This window comes from Tamandua tetradactyla, chromosome 2, assembly GCF_023851605.1.
Source record: "Tamandua tetradactyla isolate mTamTet1 chromosome 2, mTamTet1.pri, whole genome shotgun sequence".
NCBI classification, from domain to species: Eukaryota; Metazoa; Chordata; class Mammalia; order Pilosa; family Myrmecophagidae; genus Tamandua; species Tamandua tetradactyla.
The window spans coordinates 116,812,758-116,837,234 of record NC_135328.1 but is presented as its reverse complement, the minus strand read 5'-3'; the positions used below and the strand labels follow the sequence as shown (position 1 = coordinate 116,837,234).

The 24,477-nt window shown below is 42.2% G+C and overlaps 1 protein-coding gene across 2 annotated transcripts in view; it reads left to right on the top strand.

The window, feature by feature from the left end:
- Window positions 1–15,516: 15,516 nt before the first annotated feature.
- The window catches only part of IDNK (IDNK gluconokinase), a 36,960-nt gene continuing 27,999 nt past the window's right edge, over window positions 15,517–24,477 (top strand). Inside the window, exons 1-2 of one of the 2 annotated variants that reach the window (XM_077148592.1) lie at window positions 15,517–15,613; window positions 24,109–24,139. In XM_077148592.1, coding sequence (XP_077004707.1) covers window positions 15,564–15,613; window positions 24,109–24,139 — 81 coding nt within the window. In that variant the 5' untranslated portion in view covers window positions 15,517–15,563. Of the gene's footprint in view, window positions 15,614–16,364; window positions 16,504–24,108; window positions 24,140–24,477 lie in introns of those variants that run through there. The other variant, XM_077148593.1, reaches the window with a different exon arrangement.

Here is a 24,477-nt window from a genome sequence, read left to right as displayed (position 1 = left end):
TTTCTGAATTATCTCAGACAGAAAAACTAATAGTTCTTTTCAAAAAAAGTATTTTATGATACCAGTAATGAAGGATAAAAGTTACTTTTATTAGTTTAATTGGCCTGCTTAGTGGTTTTCAAGTGAATTGGGCCAAAATTTCTCAAGTTCTAATATGGGGAAAAAAAAAAGAAAATCATCATAATATCTTAAAACAAATGAACCTTTGTGCAAATGACTTAATGGTGGAGTTTGGCTCTTTCCCAACAGTTGATTGTTTTCTTCATTTGTTCAAGGATAAAATCAATGGCATATTGTTGGGCATATTTTTCGCCATATGCAAATGCTTGAAATTGAGACTGAACAGTGACTTCGTAGGGCAGACTGAAGCCAGAATGGAGCAGGGATCCTTCTCCATGGAAGCTTCCGTGTGGCATGCTGGTCGGTTTGGCATCTGATGGAACACTTCTCCACCGCTTGTGTAAAATCCAATGCCATCCGACAGAGGCCCCAGCACTTACTGCCATTCCCGATGAGTTATCATTGTAAACTTGTAATCTTTTAAATTAGAAGTCTAAGAAATGAAACCAACAGGATGTTCAACTTAACTTGTAATTTAAGTTTTTCACCCTTGTGACTTTGTGAAAGATTCAAATATCATCCCTCCTACCGAAATGAAAGCATTACTGGTTTTGCCAACAGTTTTTAAAGATCCTGCTTTTTTTTTTTTTTTATTTTATCTTGTAAAATTTGTGGAAAAAAGGTCTTTTTAATTGACTGCAAATTTTCGGTCCATATGTTTGCTAGATTCCTGATACAAGACCTGCAGAGGGCAAAAGGCTAAGAAATATAATAGAGGGATTTTCTAACTATCTTCACAAGGAAATGCTCATTTTTCCATAAGATGGAAATCATAAAATGGAAGTTCATAATTTACCAATCCACACAATAAAAGTTAGCTTATAGACTGAGTTTTCTCAGGACCGTGTCTTTCTCCCACACATTTTCTTACATTTTTTGCACCTGCCAATCTTGTCCGCAAGTGAATATCACTAGTAAACAATTAAAACAATAAACTTATTAACAAAGGAACATTTACTAAATTCTTCGAGTTGCCTATTTTATTTCAAATATGTATACATACAAAACATTTTTTCTGCCAGAAAAATTATTTCTGGTTCACATGATACAAATCAATATCAAAATATTTCAGTCTATTCTAGAAGACATGCCATGACTACCAGTTTCGTTGATTAAGTTAGGTAAACATTGTAAGGATCTCCATGGCAAAAGGAAAATACCACAAGTAAAGTAAAAATAAAAGACACATTGGGAAAAAAATATTGCAAACAAATATACAAAATGGCTTTTAGAATTTAGTTAGAAAAAGAGGTCTGAACCAATAGAAAAGTGGAGAATGGCTATGAAGAGGCATCACACAGCAGAGCTACAGATAAACCTGTCTCCAGAATCCCCCCGGCAGGAAATGAAGTAAACAGAGTCAGAGCGGTGGTTCATTCGTCCCTGCCACAACTTTTGGTAAAAGATCTGCTGAGTCCATTCGATTCTTTTTCACTCTGAATTCCTGTTCACCAAGCAACCTCCTGATTAATAATGTGCTCTCTCAGGTTCTTTTGGAACCTGAAATGGGATGAGTTAGATTTAAATCACGAATGCATACATTAGCTCTGGGACTTATATATCAGTCTCACGTTAAAAGAAGCGAACACTTAAGAGGAATTTATAAACAACAAAATACCTTCCTGCTTGTTACTATTGTCAGTTGGCTTCTGAGCCGCTTCTCCAGGGCTAATTAACTCGGGATAGACCCGTAAAAATCAATTTTATGGCCTTTGCAAAGCCAAGAATTAGACCCCTCCCTGTGCCGATTCACAAGTACAGTAAAAGCAGTGACCATAAAATGAATGACTGGTAACAAATTGAACTTCATTGCAATTATGCGTACAAGACATACACGAGAATGTCTGAAGAAGCAACTGAAATGTCTGTTAAGCAGATTATTGTACGGTCAATGGATAATACTACAAAGCAGTGGAAAAGAAGCTGCTGCAACACATAACAAGTGTTTTAGTTCATACACTGCCACAGTATATGAACTAAATGAAATGGAATGGCTTTTAAAAAGCGGAATTTATTAAGATGCAAGTTTACAGTCGTAAGGCTGTGAAAATGTCCAAATTAAGGCATCAAGGGAAAGATACCTTAACTCCAAGAAAGGGCTGATGAAGTTCAGGGTTTCTGTCTCAGTTGGGAGGGCACATGGTAACGTCTGCTAGCTTTCTCTCCTCATTTCATAAGGCTTCCTCGGGGAGTTTCCTTCTGCATCTCCAAAGATCTCTGGCCATGTGGGCTCTAAAGCTTTTTCCAAAATGGTTCCCTCTTAAAGGGCTCCAGTAAGCAACCCCACCTTGAATGGGTGCAGGCACACCTCCATGGAAACCACCTAATCAAAAGGTCCCACTCACAAGTGGATGGGTCACATCGCCATGGAAATAATCAGAAAGCTCCCACCCAGCAATATTGAATGAGAATTAAAGGACATGGCTTTTCTGGGGTAAATAATAGCTTCAAACCGGCACAAAAAAGATGACTTCGGGCAGGTCCCAGTGGCTCAGCAGGCAGAGTTCTCACGTGCCATGCGGGAGACCCGGGTTCGATTCCGGGTGCCTGCCCATGCGGGGGCGGGGGGGGGGGGTGAAAGATGACTTAGACGGATATAAACCTCATCAAAAAAAGCCAGTTACTAAAGGGCTTCAATATTTATATATATTCACCTAAATATTTATATATTCACCTAATTATTTCTATATTTATATATTCACCTAAAGCAGACAAAATTAGTCTCTGGACCTACAGATCAGAATAGTGATTACTCTTGGGCAAGTATCAACTTGGGGAGGGGAAAATGCAGCCTACTAGAATTCTAAAAATGTTCTGCATCCTGATCTGGGTGGTGATTTCCCCGGGGAGATATCTACATGTCAATTTTCAACCCTACTATACCATACTTTACTGGATTTAATTTTTTTTTTTTTGTCATGGACAAGCACCAGGAATGGACTTAATTTATGCCTCAATAAAAAGAGGTTTTAATTTCTTTGAGGTTTATAAACTTTTACATGAGTGGAAAGTATTCAGGATTGAAGCAACTGATCCTTGGATAGCTGTATAATGATATTCTGCCTGGGAAAACCTTGCAACTCGGAAAGAAACGTCAGCCTTTGTGTGTCTGTTGGTGTGCGGTTTACGAGAAGCGGCACACTGTTATGTACACGCCAGTAATCCACCCTGGGCGGAGAGAGGCCACAGCTTTTCTGGGAGGCGTTGGCCAGTGGAGGTGAATGGACTCAAGGGAATTTACTGACTTTCTCCTTGTGGGCAGCCCAGGCTCTTGAGGGGTGGGACTGCAGGAGCAGGTGCCCACCCGGCGACACGTCTTCCAAGTAATGGGGGTAGATTAGGACGAGAAGGGCGAGGCGGGTTTCCGAGGAACAGGTTGGGCTTTAGCGCCCCCTGCAGGACAAACTCATGTTGCTGGAAATAAACCGGACACGGGTGCCGAACAACTCAGCCAAGATCCCTGGAGATGTTTTCTCAGGCAGGGGCAGACCCGAACGTGACTTATCCAGGTGGAAGCCGGCATCCTGGAGAAGAGGGTAAGAAACTCCCCATGTATCTAGAACTCACTGGGAAGACCTAGAAAGCAATCCCCAAACAGGACCCAAAGAGAAGTCAGAGTGGCCCAGTAAATGCATCCAGGTGCCATGAGTAAATCTGGCTTTGCCTTCTATTCACACACCTCATGGGGAAAACTTCGTGTGTGTGTGTGTGTGTGTGTGTGTAGGGGGGGCATTTTACAGAGAAGTGAATTCACTCTGCGTTCCTTTGACACATATTTGTAGCATGCCTATGCGTCCTTGCGCAGCCTCTGCATTCCCATTCCTATCAACTTCAGGCTGAGGGCAGCCAAAAGAGAGGCCTCTGGATCCCACAGCTCAGCAGATGCAGCCAGACCCTGAATTCAATTTGGCTTAAACTGGACCTGCACAAGTCAACCACTCTTCTCCCTGGCTGTACTATGGACTGTGCCCTCTCAGACCTCTGTGTGCTCCCAGAATCCTCTTTCCCTAGTTTCTGCTCAGAACCCCAAGGGGAGAAAGGAATTCTCTTCTGCCAGGCAGTCATGTGACTCCAGTGGAAAATTATCAACAATTACAGTGGTGAGTCACTCAGTTATTTACAGGGTACATACTAAGTGCAATAACTGTCCACTGAAGGGTCCTGAGAACAGGAGTGATAGTCTCCTTGTAAGAGATCCCTCTGGGTACTGGCTGCAAAGTGGATTATTGGGGTGGATGTACCAGGAGTGGAAACAGAAGGAGTCAGCAGTCCAGACAGAAAGAACACAGGCATCCTGGATAAGAGGGGAGGTGTGGAGACAAGGCAGGGAGGAAAGACTTAGGATATGCATTCCCATATATACGTACAAGCATGAGATTGGATGAGATCCCCTAAGAAGAAAAGACAGAAAGAGGAGAGGAAATAACACAGCGCTGAGGACTAAGGAGTCCCAACATTTAAAGACAAGTGTTAAACTGTCATAGGGTGAAGTTGATAATGATCACCAAAGTCCCTGAAAGTACTCACCATGTGCCCCAAAATGTTTAGTTTTGCGAGCATTATCACATGCAATATTTATATTAACCCAATGATGGAGTCTCTGCACCCGACAGCCGTGGACATTTCCACAGCAGCCTGCACTGGCTTCTTCCAAATTCTTCTACATAAGAAGCTACAAGCCTCTGCCTTATCTAAGCCGCTGTTATAACCAGTTTCTGATGCAAGGAGCCAAACCTAATCTAAACCCCTAGGGAAAAATACTGGGATGGCTCATAGATTCCTCGGAAGGAGGGGAAAGCCTTCAGGCTTTGGGGTGGGCCAGTACCAGGAGAGCTCCAGAGCCCTAACAGGGGTCCTTCTGCTCTAGAGCATGGCCATTTTCCGAAGTCCTTGTGGGCATCTGCCAGGTTCAGTGACATACTCCAGATTCCCAGGGATGGAAGTCTAATTGGCTCAGCTTGGGGCACATGTCTGTCCATGGACCAGTTGGCTGTGGATCTGGGAGACAGGGTCCCATGGTAAAAACCCACCACCACTGAGGGTAACCACCAACAGCTAATGATACAACTAATTCGTAACACATCTGAGGCAGGGTGGCCACAGCCAAGGTTCTAGCAATGGGACTCTGCACATATCCTTCAGGTCCTTTGAGTGCTCCCTTCTCTCTCTCAGATCCTCTTTTTCCCCATTTCATATCTTATAACTCATCTTATCCTTCAGATCTTGTGAAAAATGTCACTTTTTCAAGGGACTGTTTCCCACCCCACCCCCATCTGAGGTTCTTCTATGACAGCACCGCATGCTCAACCTTCATGTGAAAGAAAGCTTTTATGAGCAGTTGTGCATCAGGCCTGCCTTCTCCACCAGTCTAGAAGCTCCTCTGAGGCCAAGAACCACATGGTTTTCTCCCCCTGCTCTATCAGCCAAACACTGAGCATAAAGACTAGCACTCAGTTTGTGTTCACCACACATTTATTGATTGAATGAACCAGAGGAAACATCATAGTTTCAACATCCTTGATTACCCACAGCCTGCTTTCTCAGGGCATAACCTGATTCCTTCAGCCTCTAGCCCAAGGTCTGTTCAAACTTGCCTTAAGTTTGCATCAGGGAAGAACCTGGTAAAGTGTAAAAAGCTCCATACATAGCCACTGGAGAAGGTTTGAGTCCCAGTTCTGTCATTGCAAGTCACTACACCAGCTGAGACTCAGTTTCCTCATTCACAAATAAGGTTTTTGGATGAGATGATTTCCAAAAGTCCCTTTAGCATGAATGTCCGTGATTCTACTTTCCCATAGCAATTCAATAATCTCTTCCATGGTTAAAATTTACCTGAAATAAGAATAGAGAGAAAGATAAAGGATATACAGAAAGAAAGAATATAGGTTGCAGACAAAATTCCAAACTGACTACCTATTCTTTAAGGACAGTCATCAGAGATAGAAAACTATCAAAATGTAATGAAAAGTGTAGAGTTGAAGATAATGAGGAAAAACCACACAAGAAGCAGCACATAGGTCCTTCGAGTACCAGAAAATCAATGGCATTGGCATGTGAGTGGTTGGGTGTGCAGAATGTTCCACCTCGTGGAGGGATGGGGAGTGAGGGTGTTTGCACAACCTAACTTCCCACCCTCATTGAAACATCCCTTTCTAACCAGAGTCCTGGTTCTTAAGGAAATCTCAGAGCCTGGCTAACAGCTAAGTAAGTTTTTGTTGAGACCCCTGGAGAATCACCAACATGAACATGTTTGGATTGTGGCCATTCTCTATGCGTGACAAATTGAAATGTAATACCGTGTAACTAAAGAAATTGTATACTGGAATGGGATGGCATGGCATGGGATGGAATCATGCCTTCCCAAAGAGCGCAACACATTCTCACCTCCAAAACTTTGGCTCTTTGTGTTAAATGTTAAAATCTTTATTAACATCATAATCTTGTGCCTACATAACTATGATATATTTTTAAAATAATAAGGGATATGTTGTAACAACAAATAGGCTTAGAATTTTCCATCTCAAATTTGTACTAAGACACAATTCAAATCAAGGTCCTACTATGAATCACATTGGATCATTTGTTTTTATGGTTAAAATGGAAGGAAGTTTGAATTTTGGTGTCAGACAAACATGGGATTCAAGTTCCTCCTTCACTGTTTGTTAACTAGTTCCTTGACCTTTTTGTGCCTGATTTCTCATCTGCTAAATCCCAGTCTCACATGTTCACTGTAAAAATAATGAGATGGCTTTTAACTGGAGCCACTATCAGCCTCTCTTTCTCCCTTTCCTACTCCCTAGAGGGTGAAACTGCAGGGGGCCAGGCTGACAACCAGGGGAATGGTCAGGTCTCCTGGCACCCCAACTACTGGGTCCTCAGTAAGGATGGCACAGCTTGGACAGAAGAGGGTTGTAGGAATCACTTACTTTGACACTTCTTTGCTCTTGGTTTTAGCAGATTCAAATGTTAAGACCAAGAGAATTGATTCCTTTTCTTGCATTCAGTAAGTTCCTTTACTCACGTATGTATTGGAAACTTCTGAAGAAACACAGTGTTAGATCCCTGAAGTTTGACTCTATTTTGTACTCAGCCATGCGCTAAGTGCTGTGAGTGTGAATCATATCAAAGGTGGCAGACGTCTGTAGACACACCAAACTTTTCAAGACACTAGTCCTTGAGGAAGGTTGGGAGAGGGATTGCCAGGAGACAGATGGAGGCTTTAACAAGGTTATGCATGATCCTCTGAAATGGAAGGGATAAACTAATCATCAGCACATTTTATTAAGCCGACATTGCTGCCATCCAGGATGGACCCATCCATACTGAATCCATAATGAAGATCCATCATGAACAAGACCCATCACCTTGCACCGATCATCACCATGGCAAAAACGTTGCCTTGGAGCATTCAGCAGATGTTCCGGATTGTGATTCCACTCCCCAGAGGAAGGTGAACATTTGTGGAAGGATCAGTTGCTTTCCAGAAACCCTGCACAGAGTTGAAACCCTTTCCAGGTGCTCTTCGTGTCTCTAACTCTGAGGGACTGTTCTTTTTCTGCCCACCTCAGAGAAATGACTACTGCTGGACCCTGCTTATGTCAATTTTAGCAGGAGACAGAGGAGCATCACAGAGAGAAAAATAACTGTATGATATATGTGACTGTGCATGTCCGTGAACCCATGGGGACAGAGGTCAGAGTAGAAAAGGGCAGGGTATCAGTTATCTAATGCCACAGATGCTTGGTAACAAACAACCCCTAACTATCAGCAGCATACAACATTCGGTACTTATTTCTTACATGGCTGTGGGGTGGTCCTGCAGGTCTTGGCTGAGCCCTCCCACATGTCCGTGGTTGATCAGGCACTTGGCTGGTCCAAGCTAAACTCACTGTGCTTCCAGCTGCTGGTCCAGCCAGGTCAGGCTCCTCACTGCAGATTCAGCTCAGATCTGCTCTGTGTGTCAATTCTGGGATCTGACTGAGGAGACAGCAACAACCAAGGGGAAACTCTTCTTAAGCTGGGGGCAGAAGCACAAAAGGACAAGTAGGGAAACGTGATGCTTCTCAAGGCCTAGGTTCAAAACTAGCACCCCGTCGCTGCTGCCTACTCCTTATCAGTCAGACGACCAAGTCCAAAGTCAAGAAGCAGAAAGGGACACTCACTGCTGATGGAAGGAGCTGCAAAGTCACGTGGCAAAAGCTGAGAGAGTGGGTGCAGTGTAGGTCAAAGAACACAGCTAGTAAATCAATGCATCCTAGACAGAAAGAATAAACATGTAACCCAAAACACTGTACAAAAACACAGTGTAATGCCACCCACTAGCACTCTATCAGTAAAAAATACGCTATAACTGGTTACTCCATTATAGGTTCTGTCTGTGGCAACCAGCCACCAATATTCCCTGCCTCTTGTTATTCATTCTTTTGAGTAATCCCCTCCTACCTTGCACCAGAGTTGGGCTGTGTGGCCAGTAGCATATGGCAGAAGTGATAGTATAGTATATCACTTCCAAGATTAGGTTAGAAAAGACTGGCTTCCATCATGTCTCTTTCCTTCTATCTAATAGTAGCTGTGGGAAGCCAGCTGCTATGTCCTTAAGACATGCAGGCAGCCTATGAAGAGACCTACATACTGAGGAATTGAGGTTTCCAGCCAACAACAGCCAGGAATGGAGGCCAAAAATACCGAGATGGAGCTTGGAAGGAGATCCTCTCCCAATCAAGCTTTCTGATGAGACTGCAGCCCTGCCAAAAGCTTAACTGTCACTATTGGATTCCTGGACAAAAGAAACTGAGCTAGTTAATGTTTTATTGTTTTAAGCTGCCCAATTTGGGGGTAATTTGTTATGCAGCAATAAGTAATTGTATACTCTGTGATGATCACTGATATTCATTGTGATGACCTGGAACACTGAGCCAGGGCCATGTTTTCTAAATCTTCAATAAGAAGTGGTAGGATGGCTCTCTTCATGGGACATGACTCCCAGGGCTGTGGTCCTTACTGGCAGCGTGGACAGAAATCCTAGAATGAGCTGGGACTCAACACCAAGGGATTGAGAAAACCTTCTCGACTGAAAGGGGGAAGAGAGAAATGTGATAATATAAAGTGTCGATGGCTGAGAGACTCCAGAGTCGAGAATTTATCCTGGAGGTTATTCTTATGCATTAAATAGATATCACCTTGTTAGTCAAGATGTGATGGAGAGGCTGGAGGGAAGTGCCTGAAAATGTAGAGCAGTGTTCCAGTAGCCATGTTTCTTAAAGATGATTGTATAATGATATAGATTTCACAATGTGACTGTGTGATTGTGAAAACCTTGTGTCTGATGCTTCTTTTATCTACGGTATGGACAGTTGAGTAAAACATAGTGGATTAAAAATGAATAAGTAATAAGGGGAACAAATGTTAAAATAAATTTAGCAGATTGAAATGCTAGTGATCAATGAAAGGGGGGGTAAAGGGTATGGTATATATGAATTTTTTTTCTGTTGTCTTTTTACTTCTTTTTCTGAACTGATGCACATGTCCTAAGAAATGATCGTGATAATGAATATGCAACTATGTGATGATATTGTGAATTACTGATTATATATGTAGAATGGAACGATCATATGGTAAGAATGTTTGTGTTTGTATGTTGGTATGCTTAATAAATAAAATTAATTTTAAAAAAAGATTAAGGCTCCTGGATTAAAGTTCCACAATTTCAGGTATTTCCTTCTAGCTATTCTAATATGCTAGAAACTAAAAAGAGATATCTATATAATGAGTCAGTGGTCATAATCTTTTGTTAATCCTAACTTCTCAGTTACACCTCCTGCCTCTCATTTGATCCTTCTCTCACTCTTCAGGGGTATCTAATGAATGACCATTCTAACTTCAAGCTGAGAAAGGATTTTGACTTATGGGGTAGAGGAATGAAACTGGTTGAACACATCAGCTTTTTATTTCTTTTTCAATCAACTGAAATCTATTTAGCACATGCCACATAAAAAGATATATACACTTCATATTCTATGAAAAGAATAAAAATAAGAAAATTCATAAAAAAAGAAAAAAAAAAAAGAAGTGGTAGGGTGGGCCACAGTGGCTCAGCAGGCAGAGCTCTCACCTGCCATGCTGGAGACCTGGGTTCGATTCCCGGTGCCTCCCCAGGCAAAATAAAGTGGCGGTTGCAGACAGCCTCCTAATTGCGTTGAGAACTTAATATCCAGTGGTAATGCTCAGTCAACAAGGAAACTTGGTGAAACTGCAGCCATATCCCTTTACCTTTCAGAGTACCTAAGAATTTATTACTAAGAAGAAATGAGAAGAAAAGAGTAAGAGCGAGGAACCAAATAATGACCAACACAGCAATTTTCTCTTATTCAAGAGAATCAATACTCAAAGAAAATTTACACTAAGTGAGCAAAAGTTTTGAAAGGCTGGCATGGTTTGGCTTGACCCAAGCACAGTCACCTAATTTTTCTTCAAAAGGATAAAAAGAGACTAATGCAGTGTCAATGGCAATTGGGTCTTCCACTCAAAGAGAATTTGGAGCTGAAGCTTAGTTATCTGGAGAATTTGTACTTGTAAAAAACATCATTATTTCTGTATCAGAGACAACATGCTGTGCAACGGTAGCTCAGTGTAGGATTCTCACCCATCATGTGGGAGACCCGGGTTCGATCCCCGGAGCCCCCCCCCCAAAAAAAAAGATTAGAGACAATGTACCTGCAGTGTGATTTAAAAAAGGAAGAAAGAAAAAGAACCTATTTAATGCTTGTCATTATTTAAAGTGTTGCCTCAGTCAACTGGCCACTGATAGAAGAGATAGAATCATACCCTGTCCAAGATAAGCCAAGGAGTAATTTGTTTTGTTTTGCTTTAAAGTAGATTTAATTTTTTAACTAAAATGTGGTTGTGCTGGTTTGAAAGGAAGTATGCCCCCTAGAAAAGCCATGTTTTGATCAAAATCCCATTTCATAAAGGTGGACTAGTCCCTATTCAATACTGTATCTTTGAAATTGTAATCAGATCATCTCCCTGGATGATGTGATTTAGTCAAGAGTGGCTGTTAAACTGGATTAGGTGACAACATGTCTTCACGCATTTGGGTGGGTCTTGATTGGTTTATTGGAGTCATATAAAAGAGGAAACATTTTGGAGAATAGGAGATTCGGAGAGAGCAGAGAATGCTGCAGCACCACAAAGCAGAGAGTCCACGAGCCAGAGACCTTTGGAGATGAATAAGGAAAATGCCTACAGGGGAGCTTCATGAAACCAGAAGCCAGGAAAGAAAGTTAGCAGATGACGCTGTATTCACCATGTGCCCCAGATGAGAGAGAAACTCTGACTGTGTTCACCATGTGCCCTTCCACTTGAGAAAGAAACCCTGAACTTCATCGGCCTTCTTGAACCAAGGATCTTTTCCTGGATGCCTTTGATTGGACATTTCTGTAGACTTGCTGTAATTGGGACATTTTCTCGGCTGTAGAACTGTGAACAAGCAACTCATTAATTTCCCCTTTGTAAAAGGCCATTCTGTTTCTGGTATATTGCTTTCCAGCACCTAGCAAACCAGAACAGTAGTTCTTATTTAATGGGCCAAATTAACACCAGTGAAGGAATATTGTGCAAAATCAATGGTGTCAGAGATGGTTACTCAGGTGCAATGGCAGCAGGATTGCCAGCAGCCAGTGAAGGAGTAAATCAAGCAGGAGATAAAAGTCAAGATCACGTTAGAGTCTTAGCATGTCAGACATCATTCCTTCCTGCCCTGCCGGCTCACTTCCCTCCATCCCTTGCTGTTGCTAGGACATGTAAATTAGGTAGGAAAGATCCCTGTTGTATGTGTGAATGAAACATCATGCATATAGAAGTATTTAAAATGCATACGTACAGTTTAAAGTAAAAGAATAAAATAAACACCTGAGCAGCCAATATCTGGGTTAAGAAATAGAATACTTCTAGATCATTAGAAGACATTTTGCACCTCTTCCAATATGCCTCATCTTGAATTTTAGGTTGATTGTTCCCTTGCTTCCCTGTGTAGTTTAATTATATGTGCATATATCCTGGACTGTAAGTGTATTGCTTAATTTACTTGTTTTAATGTTTTCTGTAAGTGGGACTCATGTAGATTTAATTCTTCCAATTGCATTATGATTTTAATATGCTTTAATCCCCATTATTCATTCATTTTCTTTGCTGAAACAACGTGTTTCATTTGTTGGAGTACCCCATGATTTATTAAACAGTTTCATCACTGTTGGCCATTTGGGTTGTTTCCAGTTTGTGGCTATTTTGAACAACACTGCTGGTGCATTTGTGTATGTGTGTCCTGGTGTGTAAACCTAAGAATGGAATTGCAGAATTGTGGAGTAGCTACTTATTCACTTTTACTCTATCATGCCAAACTGTTTCACCAGAATGGTGATAGCAAGTTACATCTTCCCAAACAGAGGATGAAAACTCTCCAGCTTTACATCCCAACCAGCATTTGTTACTGCCCACTTTTTAGCTTGTTCAGTATGGTGGTGTATAAATGCTACCTTATAGTTTTAATTGTATTGCTCTGATTACTAATATGTCAAGGTTAAATGTCTTTCCCTATGTCTAAGGATCACTTGTGTTTCCTCTTCTATGAAATCCCTGTTCCTGTGGTTTGCCCATTTTTTTCTAATGGGTCCTCTTTTTTTTTTTTTTGATTGCAGTGCAGTTTAATTATATGCGCATAGATCCTGGATTATAAGCGTATTGCTTAAATTACTTGCTTTAACATTTTCTGTAAGTGGAACTCATGTAGCTTTCTTAATATTCTTGATATTAATCCTTTGTTAGTTATATGTGTTTAAAGTCCCTACTCCCTCTCCACAACTTGTCTTTGCATATTATTCTGGCATTTTTGATAAATACAGGTTTTTAATTTCAATGTGGTTAGATTTATCCATCTTTTCCTTTATGAGTTGTGCTTTTGTATTTGTTTAAAAAACTCTTCACTACACTACTCTACTCTATTCCCTCCTATATGGTCTTCTAAAAGTTTTAGTTTTTCCTTTCACAGGTAAGCCTTTAATCTACGTGAATTTACACAGGGTATGGAGAGTACACAAATGGCTGCAATTATTTCCCTCTCCATATTCATGCCCTTTTGCAATGTGACTTTCCATTTCCTTCTATCAGGAGAGAGAGTTTACTTTCCCACCCCTTGAATCTGGCTGGTGATATGGTTTGCTTTGATCAGTAGAATAAATCAAGCAAAAATGTTGCTTGGGCAATTCTAAGTCTACTCCTCAAAAGGTGGACCCCTTCCTCCATCATGTGAATAAAGCCAGACTAGCCTGGGAGAAGATGAGAGACCACGGGGAGCAGAAACAAGAGGTCTGCTGGGTTCAGACCACCCTGGGCTAGCCAGTCCTGAGCTGATTCAACAGATGAGCACAGATTTGTGAGTGAGCCCAGCCAAGATCAGAAGAAACACCCAGCTGAGCCCAATCAAAATTGCTGACACACAGAATCAAAAGCCAAGGTTAAGGCTGTTGTTTGAGATGTCCATATTTTGGGGATGCGTGTTATGCATCAAAAGCTAACAGATACAAGAAGGAATCCAATTTCATGTTTTTCGCATAGATAAATCCCCTGTGCCAGTATCACTTATTAAAGAATCCAGTCTTCTGCATTGATCTGCAATGCCACCTCTCTCAAACAGCAAGTGCCATTATATGGACAGGTCTGTAGGTCTGTTCCATTGATCGGTATGTCTACTACACCGTGTGATTTACCACACCTTTATAATAAGGTTTAACATCTCACAGGAAAATTCCTTCCACCTCGTTCTTCTTCTTCAAGAGTTTTGTTTTTTGTTGTTGTTGTTGTTTAATCTGTCTTGGCCCATTTGCATTTTTGTATAGATTTTAAACTTAGCTTGTGAATCTGTATGAAAGACCTTATTGAAATTGCATTGAATCATTAGATCAGTTTGGGAGGACATATTTACAGTATTGAAACTACCTAGCAAAGATCCTGGCACATTCCTCCATTTATTAGGTCTTTTATGTCTCTAATGATTCTATAATTATCTTCATGAAGATCTTACACACCCTTTGCTATGTATTTCTAATTCACTCATATTTTTCAGTACTATTGTAAATTGTATTATTTCATTAATTCTTCTAATTTATTGTACATGGTTTATAGACATGCAATTGACTTTATTCACAACAGCTTTGAGATATAATTCACAGACCATGCAATTCACCCATTTAAAGTGTATAACACTATACTTTTTAGTATATTCTCAGAATCGTGCAACCATCATGATAGCCAATTTTCGAACATTTTCGTCAACTCAAGAAGAAACCCCCTACCCATTAGCAGTCACTCCCACTTCTCCCCCAACCCCTCCCCCAAATCCCTACGCAAGGAGACATGCCAGATCTCTGATGCACCTTTTGTGAAAAGATCCGCCGCTGTCTAGCCATCTGGTAGCTTGCTTCCCAGAGAAGTGATTGACTGCATTAGGATGTCCCTACTACACCCAGTTTTTACCCCTGTAGACCGGGCAGCTGCGCACAGGAACTTTTTCACAGCCGCCATCACTGGGAGCCTCCGACGCGGCAGGCTATCCTGAATCTCCAGGGAGGCTGTCCTGAATCTCCAGGTGATCGGGAGTTGGGTCACTATAGTAAGGCAGTAAACAATGACCCACCGAGGGACTCCTCGGATTTTCAGGACACGAGATGCCTCAGCTAGTTCATGAGCTCTAGCAGTAGACTGGACCTAATATCTGAAGACGTTCAGAGCTGTTTAGCCATCTTCCCGCTAGGGGACCCCATTAGCAACAGCAAGGAAGCCCTAAAGTTAGCAGTTAGGACCAGTAGGTGGCGCTGTCTGCAAACCAATGAACGTGGATTTCAGCTCTCCGGGGCGCCTCTGAGTCGTGCTCTCCTGGAAGCAGGCACACGCGGACTGTTTCGCTGACTCTAGCGAGCAATTGCCGCTCCAGAAACACTTTCCACCCTTCTTTTCTCTGCGGCTCCCGGAGATTGACCTGCACAGGCTGCCTTCCACGCTCCCTAGCTCTGCGCTTTCGATACTACCGCATGGTGTGGGAAGGTGTGGATTGATTTTCTCCTTATTCATTTTTACAACGTAAAATTTCCAAATAAATAGACTATTTCACTGGTGGAGGAGGAAAAGGCGGGCCTGCGAGGTGACGCTTCCCCAGCGGCACGAGATGGGCGGAGAGAAGAACCACAGGGGGCTCCGCGCGCGCGTCGCTGTGCGGGATGGAGACTGGAGGACCGCCGCGCGCTACCCTCCCGGGCGGTAAGGAGGGCGCGCAGGTTCCAGCCCCGCCGAGGGTGGGAGGTGGCGGGGTTGGCTCCGCCCTAAGCGGTTGGGGTAGGCGGGCTCGGAGCGGGCGGGGCCCGGAAGGACCGCGGAAAAGCTGAGACGTGGCCATGGGGGCGCCCGGGGCGCTGCTGGTGATGGGCGTGAGCGGCTCCGGGAAGTAGGTACCGCGGCACGAGGGCCGGCCGGGGAGGCAGCGGAGACCAGAGGGCCCTGAGGAGCCCGCACCTTTCCCTTCGCAGATGAGGAAACTGAGGCCCGGGGCACGTTGACTTGTCCGCGCTGGTCCACTGGCGCCCAGGCACCTGCTCCCCTCGCCCCATCCCTTTAGCCCCTCGCTCCTGGCCGCCTGCTCCCGGACGGCGTCTGAGATGCGGGTCTCCTTCCATAAAACAGAGTGGGTGTAGCGATCCCGCGGGCAGGAAAGCCCTTTGTAAAGATGCGCCTGCTGGGGCGCAAATAGACAAAGGTCATTGCCGCGAGGAACGATCGTCAGAAGGTCACAGTGCCCGTGTTTCGGGGCATCTTATCCAAACAAGCCGGGAGGGGACCAGGACCAAAGGGGGCGCACCACTCACCAGGTTCTTGAGACGTTTCTCAGGCTCTGCTCCTTCCTGAGAAGCCCTGGAGTTTTCTGACCACGTTTTGGAAACTGAATTTAGACATTTGGTCTCTTGTACACCTTTTTAATCAGTGTTTATCAGCGTGAACTAGAAGGAGAAAATGTTAGTACCCAGGGTGGTTTCTGAGAGTCCGGGAGGAAAGTCTGGAGTCCAGGGAGGAAAGGAGGAAAGTCTGGAGTCCACAGTCCAGTCTGGCCACACTTGGGGGGAGGTGACGTGGCGTGGATAGGTTGGGGTGGGATAAGGGGAGGTAGGGTTAGTCTTTGGTATCTTGGTTAAACAGTAACTGCAGTGTTAAACCAGAGTCAACAAAAGAAAAAAGTCAGCTAAAATATAACTTTCAAAAGCCTACAGTACCCTTCTAGAATTTTCTGCATCAAGATCTGCCCATATAGTCTGGTAATATATTAAAGCAGTCTTGTTCCAGGTAGGTAGTTTTCACTTTCCAGGGGGTGTTCACTTTCAGATGGGGGTGTTCTGAACCACATGATTTCCAGCTTATGATACTCATGCATTCAGTAAATATTTATTGAGTTCATGCCTTACTCTACGTCATTCTCATATAGAGAACAGGACAAACAAAATTCCAGCCCTCAAATATACTCCAATATGGGAGACCGTTAGTAAATGAATAAGTGCATATATCGTGTAGGTGGTGATAGGTGCTCTGGAGAAAAATAAAGTGGACCCAAGAGTGCCAGGCATGGTGGTCAAGAAAGGCTTCTCTGAGGAGGTGACGTTTGAGCAAAGCTTCACTAGAAGTGAGGGAATAAGCCATGCAGATATGTGGGGAAAGGGCCTTCTAGGTAGAGGGAATGTAGGTGCAAAGGCCCTGAGGCTTGACTACTTTAAGGACAGCAAAGAAGACTCTGTGGCTGAACAAAGAGAAAAGCAATGAGGAGAAAGAAACAATGCAGGTGAAGTGAAGTGCTCGTATACTGGATAAATGGTAAAACTAAAAGGACGTATTAATGGATTGTATGTAGGGTATGAGAGAGGGAGAGAGGAGTTGAGAGTGACTTCAAGATTTTTGGCTGGATAACTGAAAGGAAGGAGTTGCTATATACTGTGAGGGGGAAGCAGTAGGTGGAGCCAGTTTGGAAGGAAAGAGCAGAAGCTCAGTGTGGCGTATGGTGAGAATTGCTTTTCAGTCAGTCTAGTGGATTTGCCAAGTGAATGACTAAACAACAACTCTGGAGTTTGGGGAAGAGGAACTACAGTTGTAATTGTGGGAGTTTGTGGATGCATTTAAAGACAGGAGATGCTGAGCTCACTGAGGGAGCATACGTAGATAAAGAAACTGAACATGGCCTGAGTCCTGGGGCCAACTGATTGTTTAAGGTCAGGGAGATGTGTCAAATTATACTGAGTACCTAAGTATTCAACTGGACCAAGAACAGATTATTTTGATCATTTGGTATAACTACATTGAACTCTTTGGTGACCATGGGAGGCCCCCGTTAGGCACTGTAAGATTTCTAATTATACTTCATATCATTTGGGAAAATATCACAACCTGATGGCCCAAGTGAACAATAGTCTCAGAACAGAAATAGTTTAAAACACTGCTAAACACATGGAACCTTGGCTAAGGAGTGAGCTCTTGTTGTTTTGTACAGGTTAGTGTGATGCCCTGATACATCTCACAGTAATTTGGGCAGAGAGTAAAAATGTATTTGCAAGCTCCCCTTGAGGGACTGGGGGAAAATGTGGAAATATTCAGGGAAATACATGAAACTGTTGAACTGTATTCCAGTAATCTTGATTCTTGGAGACAGTTGAATATCTTTTAAGGTGTGTCTGTGTGACTGAATAGTTTTTAAGGTGTGTCTGTATGGTCGTAGAAAACTTGTGACTGACACTCCCTTTGTCCAGTGTAAGGACAGATGAGTAAGAAAAAAAAAGACAAAACATAAATAAACAACAGGGGAGGGTATGGGATGTTTTGGGTGTTCTTTTTTACTTTTATTTTTATTTTATTTTTTAGAATAATGAAAATGTTCAAAAGTTGATCATGGTGATGATTATATGGATGTGAATATATCTCATAAAATTGCATTAAAAAAAAGAAACTGCTGAAGCAAAGTAATTTCAAGTTAGACGTTTACTTATTTACTAGGTTTATCATCCCCAACCCCAAGGTAAGGGATCTTTTACTAAATGTTTTATTTACTGGTATATGTGTATGTGTCTAGAACAGTGCCTGGCACACAGTAGACACTCAAGAAATACTTGTTGACTTGATGGATGTGTGGAGGATGGCAGCTGTTTGAGTGGGTGGCAGTGTTAGCTATCTTTATATGTCCACAATTGTGGTGAACCACCCTGAGCTTCTTTTTCAAGATTTCCTTCTTCTTCCTACTGATGGAACAAGATCAGACTTTTCAGATATCTTTCTCATTTATTCAGTGCCCCACTCTGCCTCCATCACCGGCTTACTGTCCTTTTAAGCCTCCTTGCTCCTGATTTAGACCAACTCACCAGGAGACCTTTAGGCCCCAAAGTTTGTTTTGTAATGCTCGGCTCTGTTTCCTTTGAGCCAAGCACGACACTTAATTTCTGCAGGGGTCCCTGGTGTCCGCCTGGTCAGAAGTGCAGTCAGTCTCTGGTTTAGGAGGCTTGGATTGAGAGCAGACAGTGGTTGTTCCTTTTCCTTCCGTCTCCTTCCTACCAGTCTTCACCCACATCTGTTCTGTGCGCTGTACTTCCCTAACTCCCTCCACCCAGCAACTGCTTTTAAATGATGCATGGTGGTTGACATGTTCATTCGTGCTACTCTCTTGGTCTTGAGTGTGGTTTCTAGGTTATGCTCAGCTCTGGCTCCACTAGCCAGAGTGGGATTGGGGTGGTCTATTTGCTAGTAGGCCATATAACATGTCACCCTAATCACCAGTGGGCTTTTGGGCAGTGCCCACCAAGAGTCTTCACTAGGAAGGAAGAGGGGAAGAATGAAAAGCTGAGTGCAGCGCCAAGAACCTTCCTTTTTAGGCTCTGCTGGGCCTTCAGTCTCTTATGACTCCAAGACTCAGCACATGGCATCAGCTTCAAGATCGATACAGGACTGGAACTGCAGCTCAAGTGCATGACTCACACGGAGCAGTTGCAGGACTACCCTGCCTTAAAAGCCTCCAACCCCACAGGAGACACAGCTGCTTTCAACAACTTGATGGGCAGAGCTTTGGGGGCTATCTATCACCCACTTCCAAGAATCTCTGCACAGGGAAAGCCAAAAGTACCCTGCCTAGTGCCTTCCAGTCCAGATGCAATTTACCAGTGGGGGCTATTTTTATTTTAATCCATGCTGTTGAGTAACATTGTTGACATTCCACTTTTTTTCATGCTCAGGACCACTGAGTGCAGAGTCATACAGTTAACTGAAGGGTTTATTTACGAACATTAGAATAATTCCTATTCATTAAACCAATATCTCTCCACATACATGAGGCATGTGCAGCCTTCAACAAAGTGAATCAATATTGGTGAAGCTTTCAATTCTATTCCAGTACTTTGGTTATTTCAAGGAGAAGGTCTCAGGATGGTACAAGTATATCTTTTAACACTTCTTGGCTACCTTTTTTTTTTGTATGCTGTTTGGCAGGGGTCACATTTCATCCTTTTTCCATGTGAGTATCCTCGTATTGCAGCACCATTTGTTGAATTGTTTGTTTGTTTGGAAAGTGCATGGGCCGGGAATCAAACTTGGGTTTCCCACATGGCAGGTGAGAATTCTACCACTGAATTACCCTTGCACCCCCTGGCTACCTTTTTTTAAATGCAATTTTATTGAGAAATGTTCACATACCATATAATCATCCAAAGTGTATAATCAGTGGTTCAAAGCATCATCCGATAGTTGTGCATTCAACACCACAATCAATTTTTGAGCATTTTCATTACTCTAAAAATAAAAAATAAAATAAGAACAAAGATAAAAATAAATAATAATACCCAGAATATCCCATACCACTTATCCCCCCATTATTTTTTTGTCTTTATTTTTTTTACTCTTTTATCCATACAATGGATAAAGAGAGTGTCAGTCACAAGGTTTTCACAGTCACATGGTCACACTGTAAAAGCTATATAATTACGCAATCATCTTCAAGAGTCAAGACTGCTGGAATACAATCCAACAGTTTCAGGTATTTCCTTCTGTTATTCTAATACACTAAGAACTAGAAAGGGTTATCTATGCAATGCATAAGATTAACCTCCAGAGTGACCTCTCAACTCTATTTGAAATTTCCTAGCCAATGAAACTATATTTTGTTTCATTTCTTCCGCCTTTTGGTCAAGAAGGCTTTCTCAATCCCACGATACCAGGTCCAGGCTCATCCCTGGGAATCATGTCCCATATTGCCAGAGAAATTTACACCCCTGGGAGTCATGTCTCATATAGGGGGGAGGGCAGTGAGTTTACCTGCCAAGCTGGCTTAGAGAGGGAGAGGCCACATCTGCAACAAAAGAGGTTCTCAGGAGGTGACTCTTAGGCATAATTAGAAGTAGGCTTAGCTTTTCCTTTAAAGGAATAAGTTTCATAAGGCCAAGCCCTGAGTCAAGGACTTGGCCTATTAAACTGCAGTCTCCAATGCTTGTGAGAATATCAGGAATTCCCCAGGTGGGAAAGTTCAATATTTTCACATTTTCCCCCAGTCCCTCAAGGGGAGTTTGCAAATACTTTGTTATTCTCTGCCCAAATTACTGTGGGATGTATCAGGGTATCCCACTAATCTATACAAAACAACAAGATCTCACTCCCTAGTCAAGGTGCCATGTAATTATGGTGTTCACATAAACTGACCATACAAGTTAAATTAGAAAGTGTACTACAGAATATATAAATTTTGCATCAAATAAATATCTCTTTCTCTGGTCTCACCCGGAAGTTGACGTATTAAAATATAATCAATATTATCTTTTATGCTGTAGTGTGAGTTTCCTACCCAGATTTTCTTCATTTATATCTTTAATTGAAGTCTGATCTCTTTTTTAGACTTCTGTATAACTGTTGTATGGGGTAATGCTGACTTTCATAGCTGCAGGACTCTAGCTCTGGGTCTCAGGTGTCACACAGATACTTGAAGTTCCAGGGAATGAACAGATTATACACAGAACTCAGCATCTCAGAATTTAGAAATAATAGTTACAACTCAGGAACAGATGTGACTGCTGTAAGAGCTTACAATCTTGGAATCCTTACAATAAGGCTTCCCCTAATAAGCTGTGCTCTCAAATTCAGTTCTCAGAATTTGCATATTGTAGTTTGTCCATATAAGTGAGGCATTATAATATCTGTCTTTTCCTTCCTGGTGTATTTCACTCAAAATACAGCCCTCCAGTCTTATTCGCCTAGTGGCATGGCTCACCACTTCATTCTTTCTTGCAGCTGCTCAATATTCCATTATATGTATACACCACGGTTTGCTTTCAGTTCATCAGTTGATATACCCTTAGGCCACCTCCATCCATTGCAAACTGTGAATGCGCTGCCATAGACACCAGTGTGCGTGTGTCCATTTTTGGCTCTGCTTTCAGTTGTCCCAGATATATACCTAGTAACAGGGTTGCAGGATCATACGGCAACCCTGTATTTAGCCTCCTGTGGGACCACCACACTGCCCTCCTGTGGGGCGATATCATTCCACTTCCTACCAACAGTGAATAGGTCCATCTCTCTCTCCACATTTTCTCCAGCACTTGTATCTTTTGTTTGTTTTTAAAATAGTTTTATTCACACACCATGTAATCCATCCTAAATGAACAACCAATGGTTCCTGGTATAATCACAGTTATGCATTCACCACCACAATCTATATGAGAACATTTCCATTTCTTCCACAAAGAAAGAAGAGGGGGAAATAAAGAGTAAAGCATAAAATTAAAAGGAGAATAAAAAATGCCACCACCCAAATCTCATCTGTATGTGGAAATGTAACTTATACTTCTCAATTCCCACAGAACTGTGCAACCGAAAAGGTGAAGCCTAATGTAAACTATGGACTTTAGTTAAGAATAATGCATCAACATCGGTTCATCAATTCTTAACAAATGTACCATACTAATGCAAGATGTTAATAATAGAGGAAACTGTGATGGGGCAAGATGGGAAAGTTAATATGAGAACTCTCTGTACTTTCTCTGCAATTCTTCTATAAACCTAAAACTACTCTAAAAACAAACAAACAAAAAAATGTCACCACCAAGAATCCCAAACCCCTCCCTAATCCCCCTCTTATTGACTTTTAGCTTTGGTATATTGCCTTTGTTACATTTAATGGAAGCCTATTGCACTTTTACTGTCAACTATAAACCCTACTTTGCATTGATTATATTTTTTCCATATACCATCCCATTTTCAGCACCTTCCAATGTTGACATTCATTTGTTCTCCCTCGTGTAAAAACTTCATTATATTTGTGCATTTAGTCACCATCATTGTCCACTCTAGGTTTCACTAAGTTTATACAGTCCCAGTCTTTATCTTCTATCTTTTCTTCTGGTGTCACACATGCCCCTAGCCTTCCTATTTCAACTGTACTCCCACTCAGTTTTGTTCAGTGTCCTAACAATATTGTGCTACCATCAAATAGTATTGTGCTATCCATTTCTAGATCTTTACAATGAATCCTATTGAACATTCTGTACTCTTTCAGCATCAAATGCCTAAGCTCTATCCTCTTTCTCTATCACCTTGTTCTCAACATTAACTCTCAAAGTTTGCTCTTTAATGTCAGTTCACATTAGTGAGACTATATATATTTGTACTGCTATCTTTTTTTTTTTACATGGGCAGGCACCAGGGTCCTGGGTCCTCTGGCATGGCAGGCAAGCATTCTTGCCTGCTAAGCCAGCATGGCCCTGTTCTGCTACTTTTTTTAACAAAAGGAAGGGGGCCTTTGTTGGGCAATTGTATCTAGCTGAAATTTAATCACAGTGTTTTCATTGTATACTTCTTTTTGGGTACCTTCTACTTAGAGCAGGTGGTAATTTCCAGTATACAGCAATGAAAGATAATTTCCTTCCTTTAATACACTAACTTTTTTAAAAAGTGAAGCAGATGGAAACCAACTAATCATGTAAATGACTGTAGAAGTGTTATGCAAAACTTAAGAGGGAAGGCAGGATGGAATGGTATGAGGATACAGTAAAGATTCTGAAGCGTAGTATTGGAAGGATTGATGTTTAGACACTTTAGAAACTGAGAACAAGGAAGGACCTGCCAGCCCCCTCTGCAAGGTATTATACTGGTAAATCTCAAGATGGCTGACCAGGTCTGCTTTGCTCCCCATAGTATCCTGGGAATCAGTAGATAGTGATGAACTAAGTAGGTGAATGAATAAATATGTGCTCAGTGCCCTTTTTTGCAGGGTTTAGTGGAAACAGTGGCTTGCACAGAACAGTTATTGTCACAGACTGGAATTGTAGCCAGCTCTCCGATTCTGAGACCCAACCCCTTTTCAGTGGCGCATGCTGCCTGTTAGGGGAAGAAAGGGTTATTGTCAGATACTGTGCAAAGACAGCATTTCATTCCCAACCATAATGAGTGGTGGTTATTCTCAAGCCATTTGCCCGTGTTCTTTAAGAGTGTATGTGTTTTAAACCCCTATGTTTGCATGCTCTTGTAACTTCCATCAGATCCCTCCCCCAATATCCTCAACAGAATTTCATTTCACTATTTATTTAATATTTTTTCTAAAAAAAAGAATAACAGTAAATATCAACAGAGCAGGGACCAAAAGACAGAGTATTGAAGAAAAAACCTTCAGGGCTTTGATGAGACCGTCTATATTGTCTTTAGAAAAAAGGTAGAGGGTGGCCATACTGGTTAATTATTTCACTTGAATTCCTGGAGAACAACTAAAGTGATTCTTCAGAATCCAGGGTCAGGAGCATTTTGCAATAGGAGCATAAGGTTATTGTCATTGTAATATACTATCTGTAGCAGCCATCTGTGTCCTGGGGCATCTTTGGCTCCAAAGAAGCAACCCACAGATTAGGAGAGAACAGTAACGAGCATGTGTCCTTCCCACAGGTCAACGGTGGGCGCTCTGCTGGCATCCAAGGTAACCTGTTCCAATGCCTCCTGTTGTATGTCCTATTGTGTTCTCTCATGGCTTCTATCATTTCCCCCTCCATTTCTTCTGGCCCCTAGTGGTTTATAGAACTTACCAGTCTGTCATAGATAGCTCTGCATAGTTTGTGAAACCCCTTGAAGCCATTTCATTTTTTTCCTTGGTGACTACAGTGATGAATGAAAAAAGGAGCTGCAGCAGCCCGATGACAGGGGGTGGGGAAATTAGCATTGTGAACCTCTTCCATATCTGTATGGGATTGGCATGGGGGCTCAGGCAGAGGTGGTGGTATTTGCGGGAACACCATTTCTGCACCTGCCCAGTTAGTG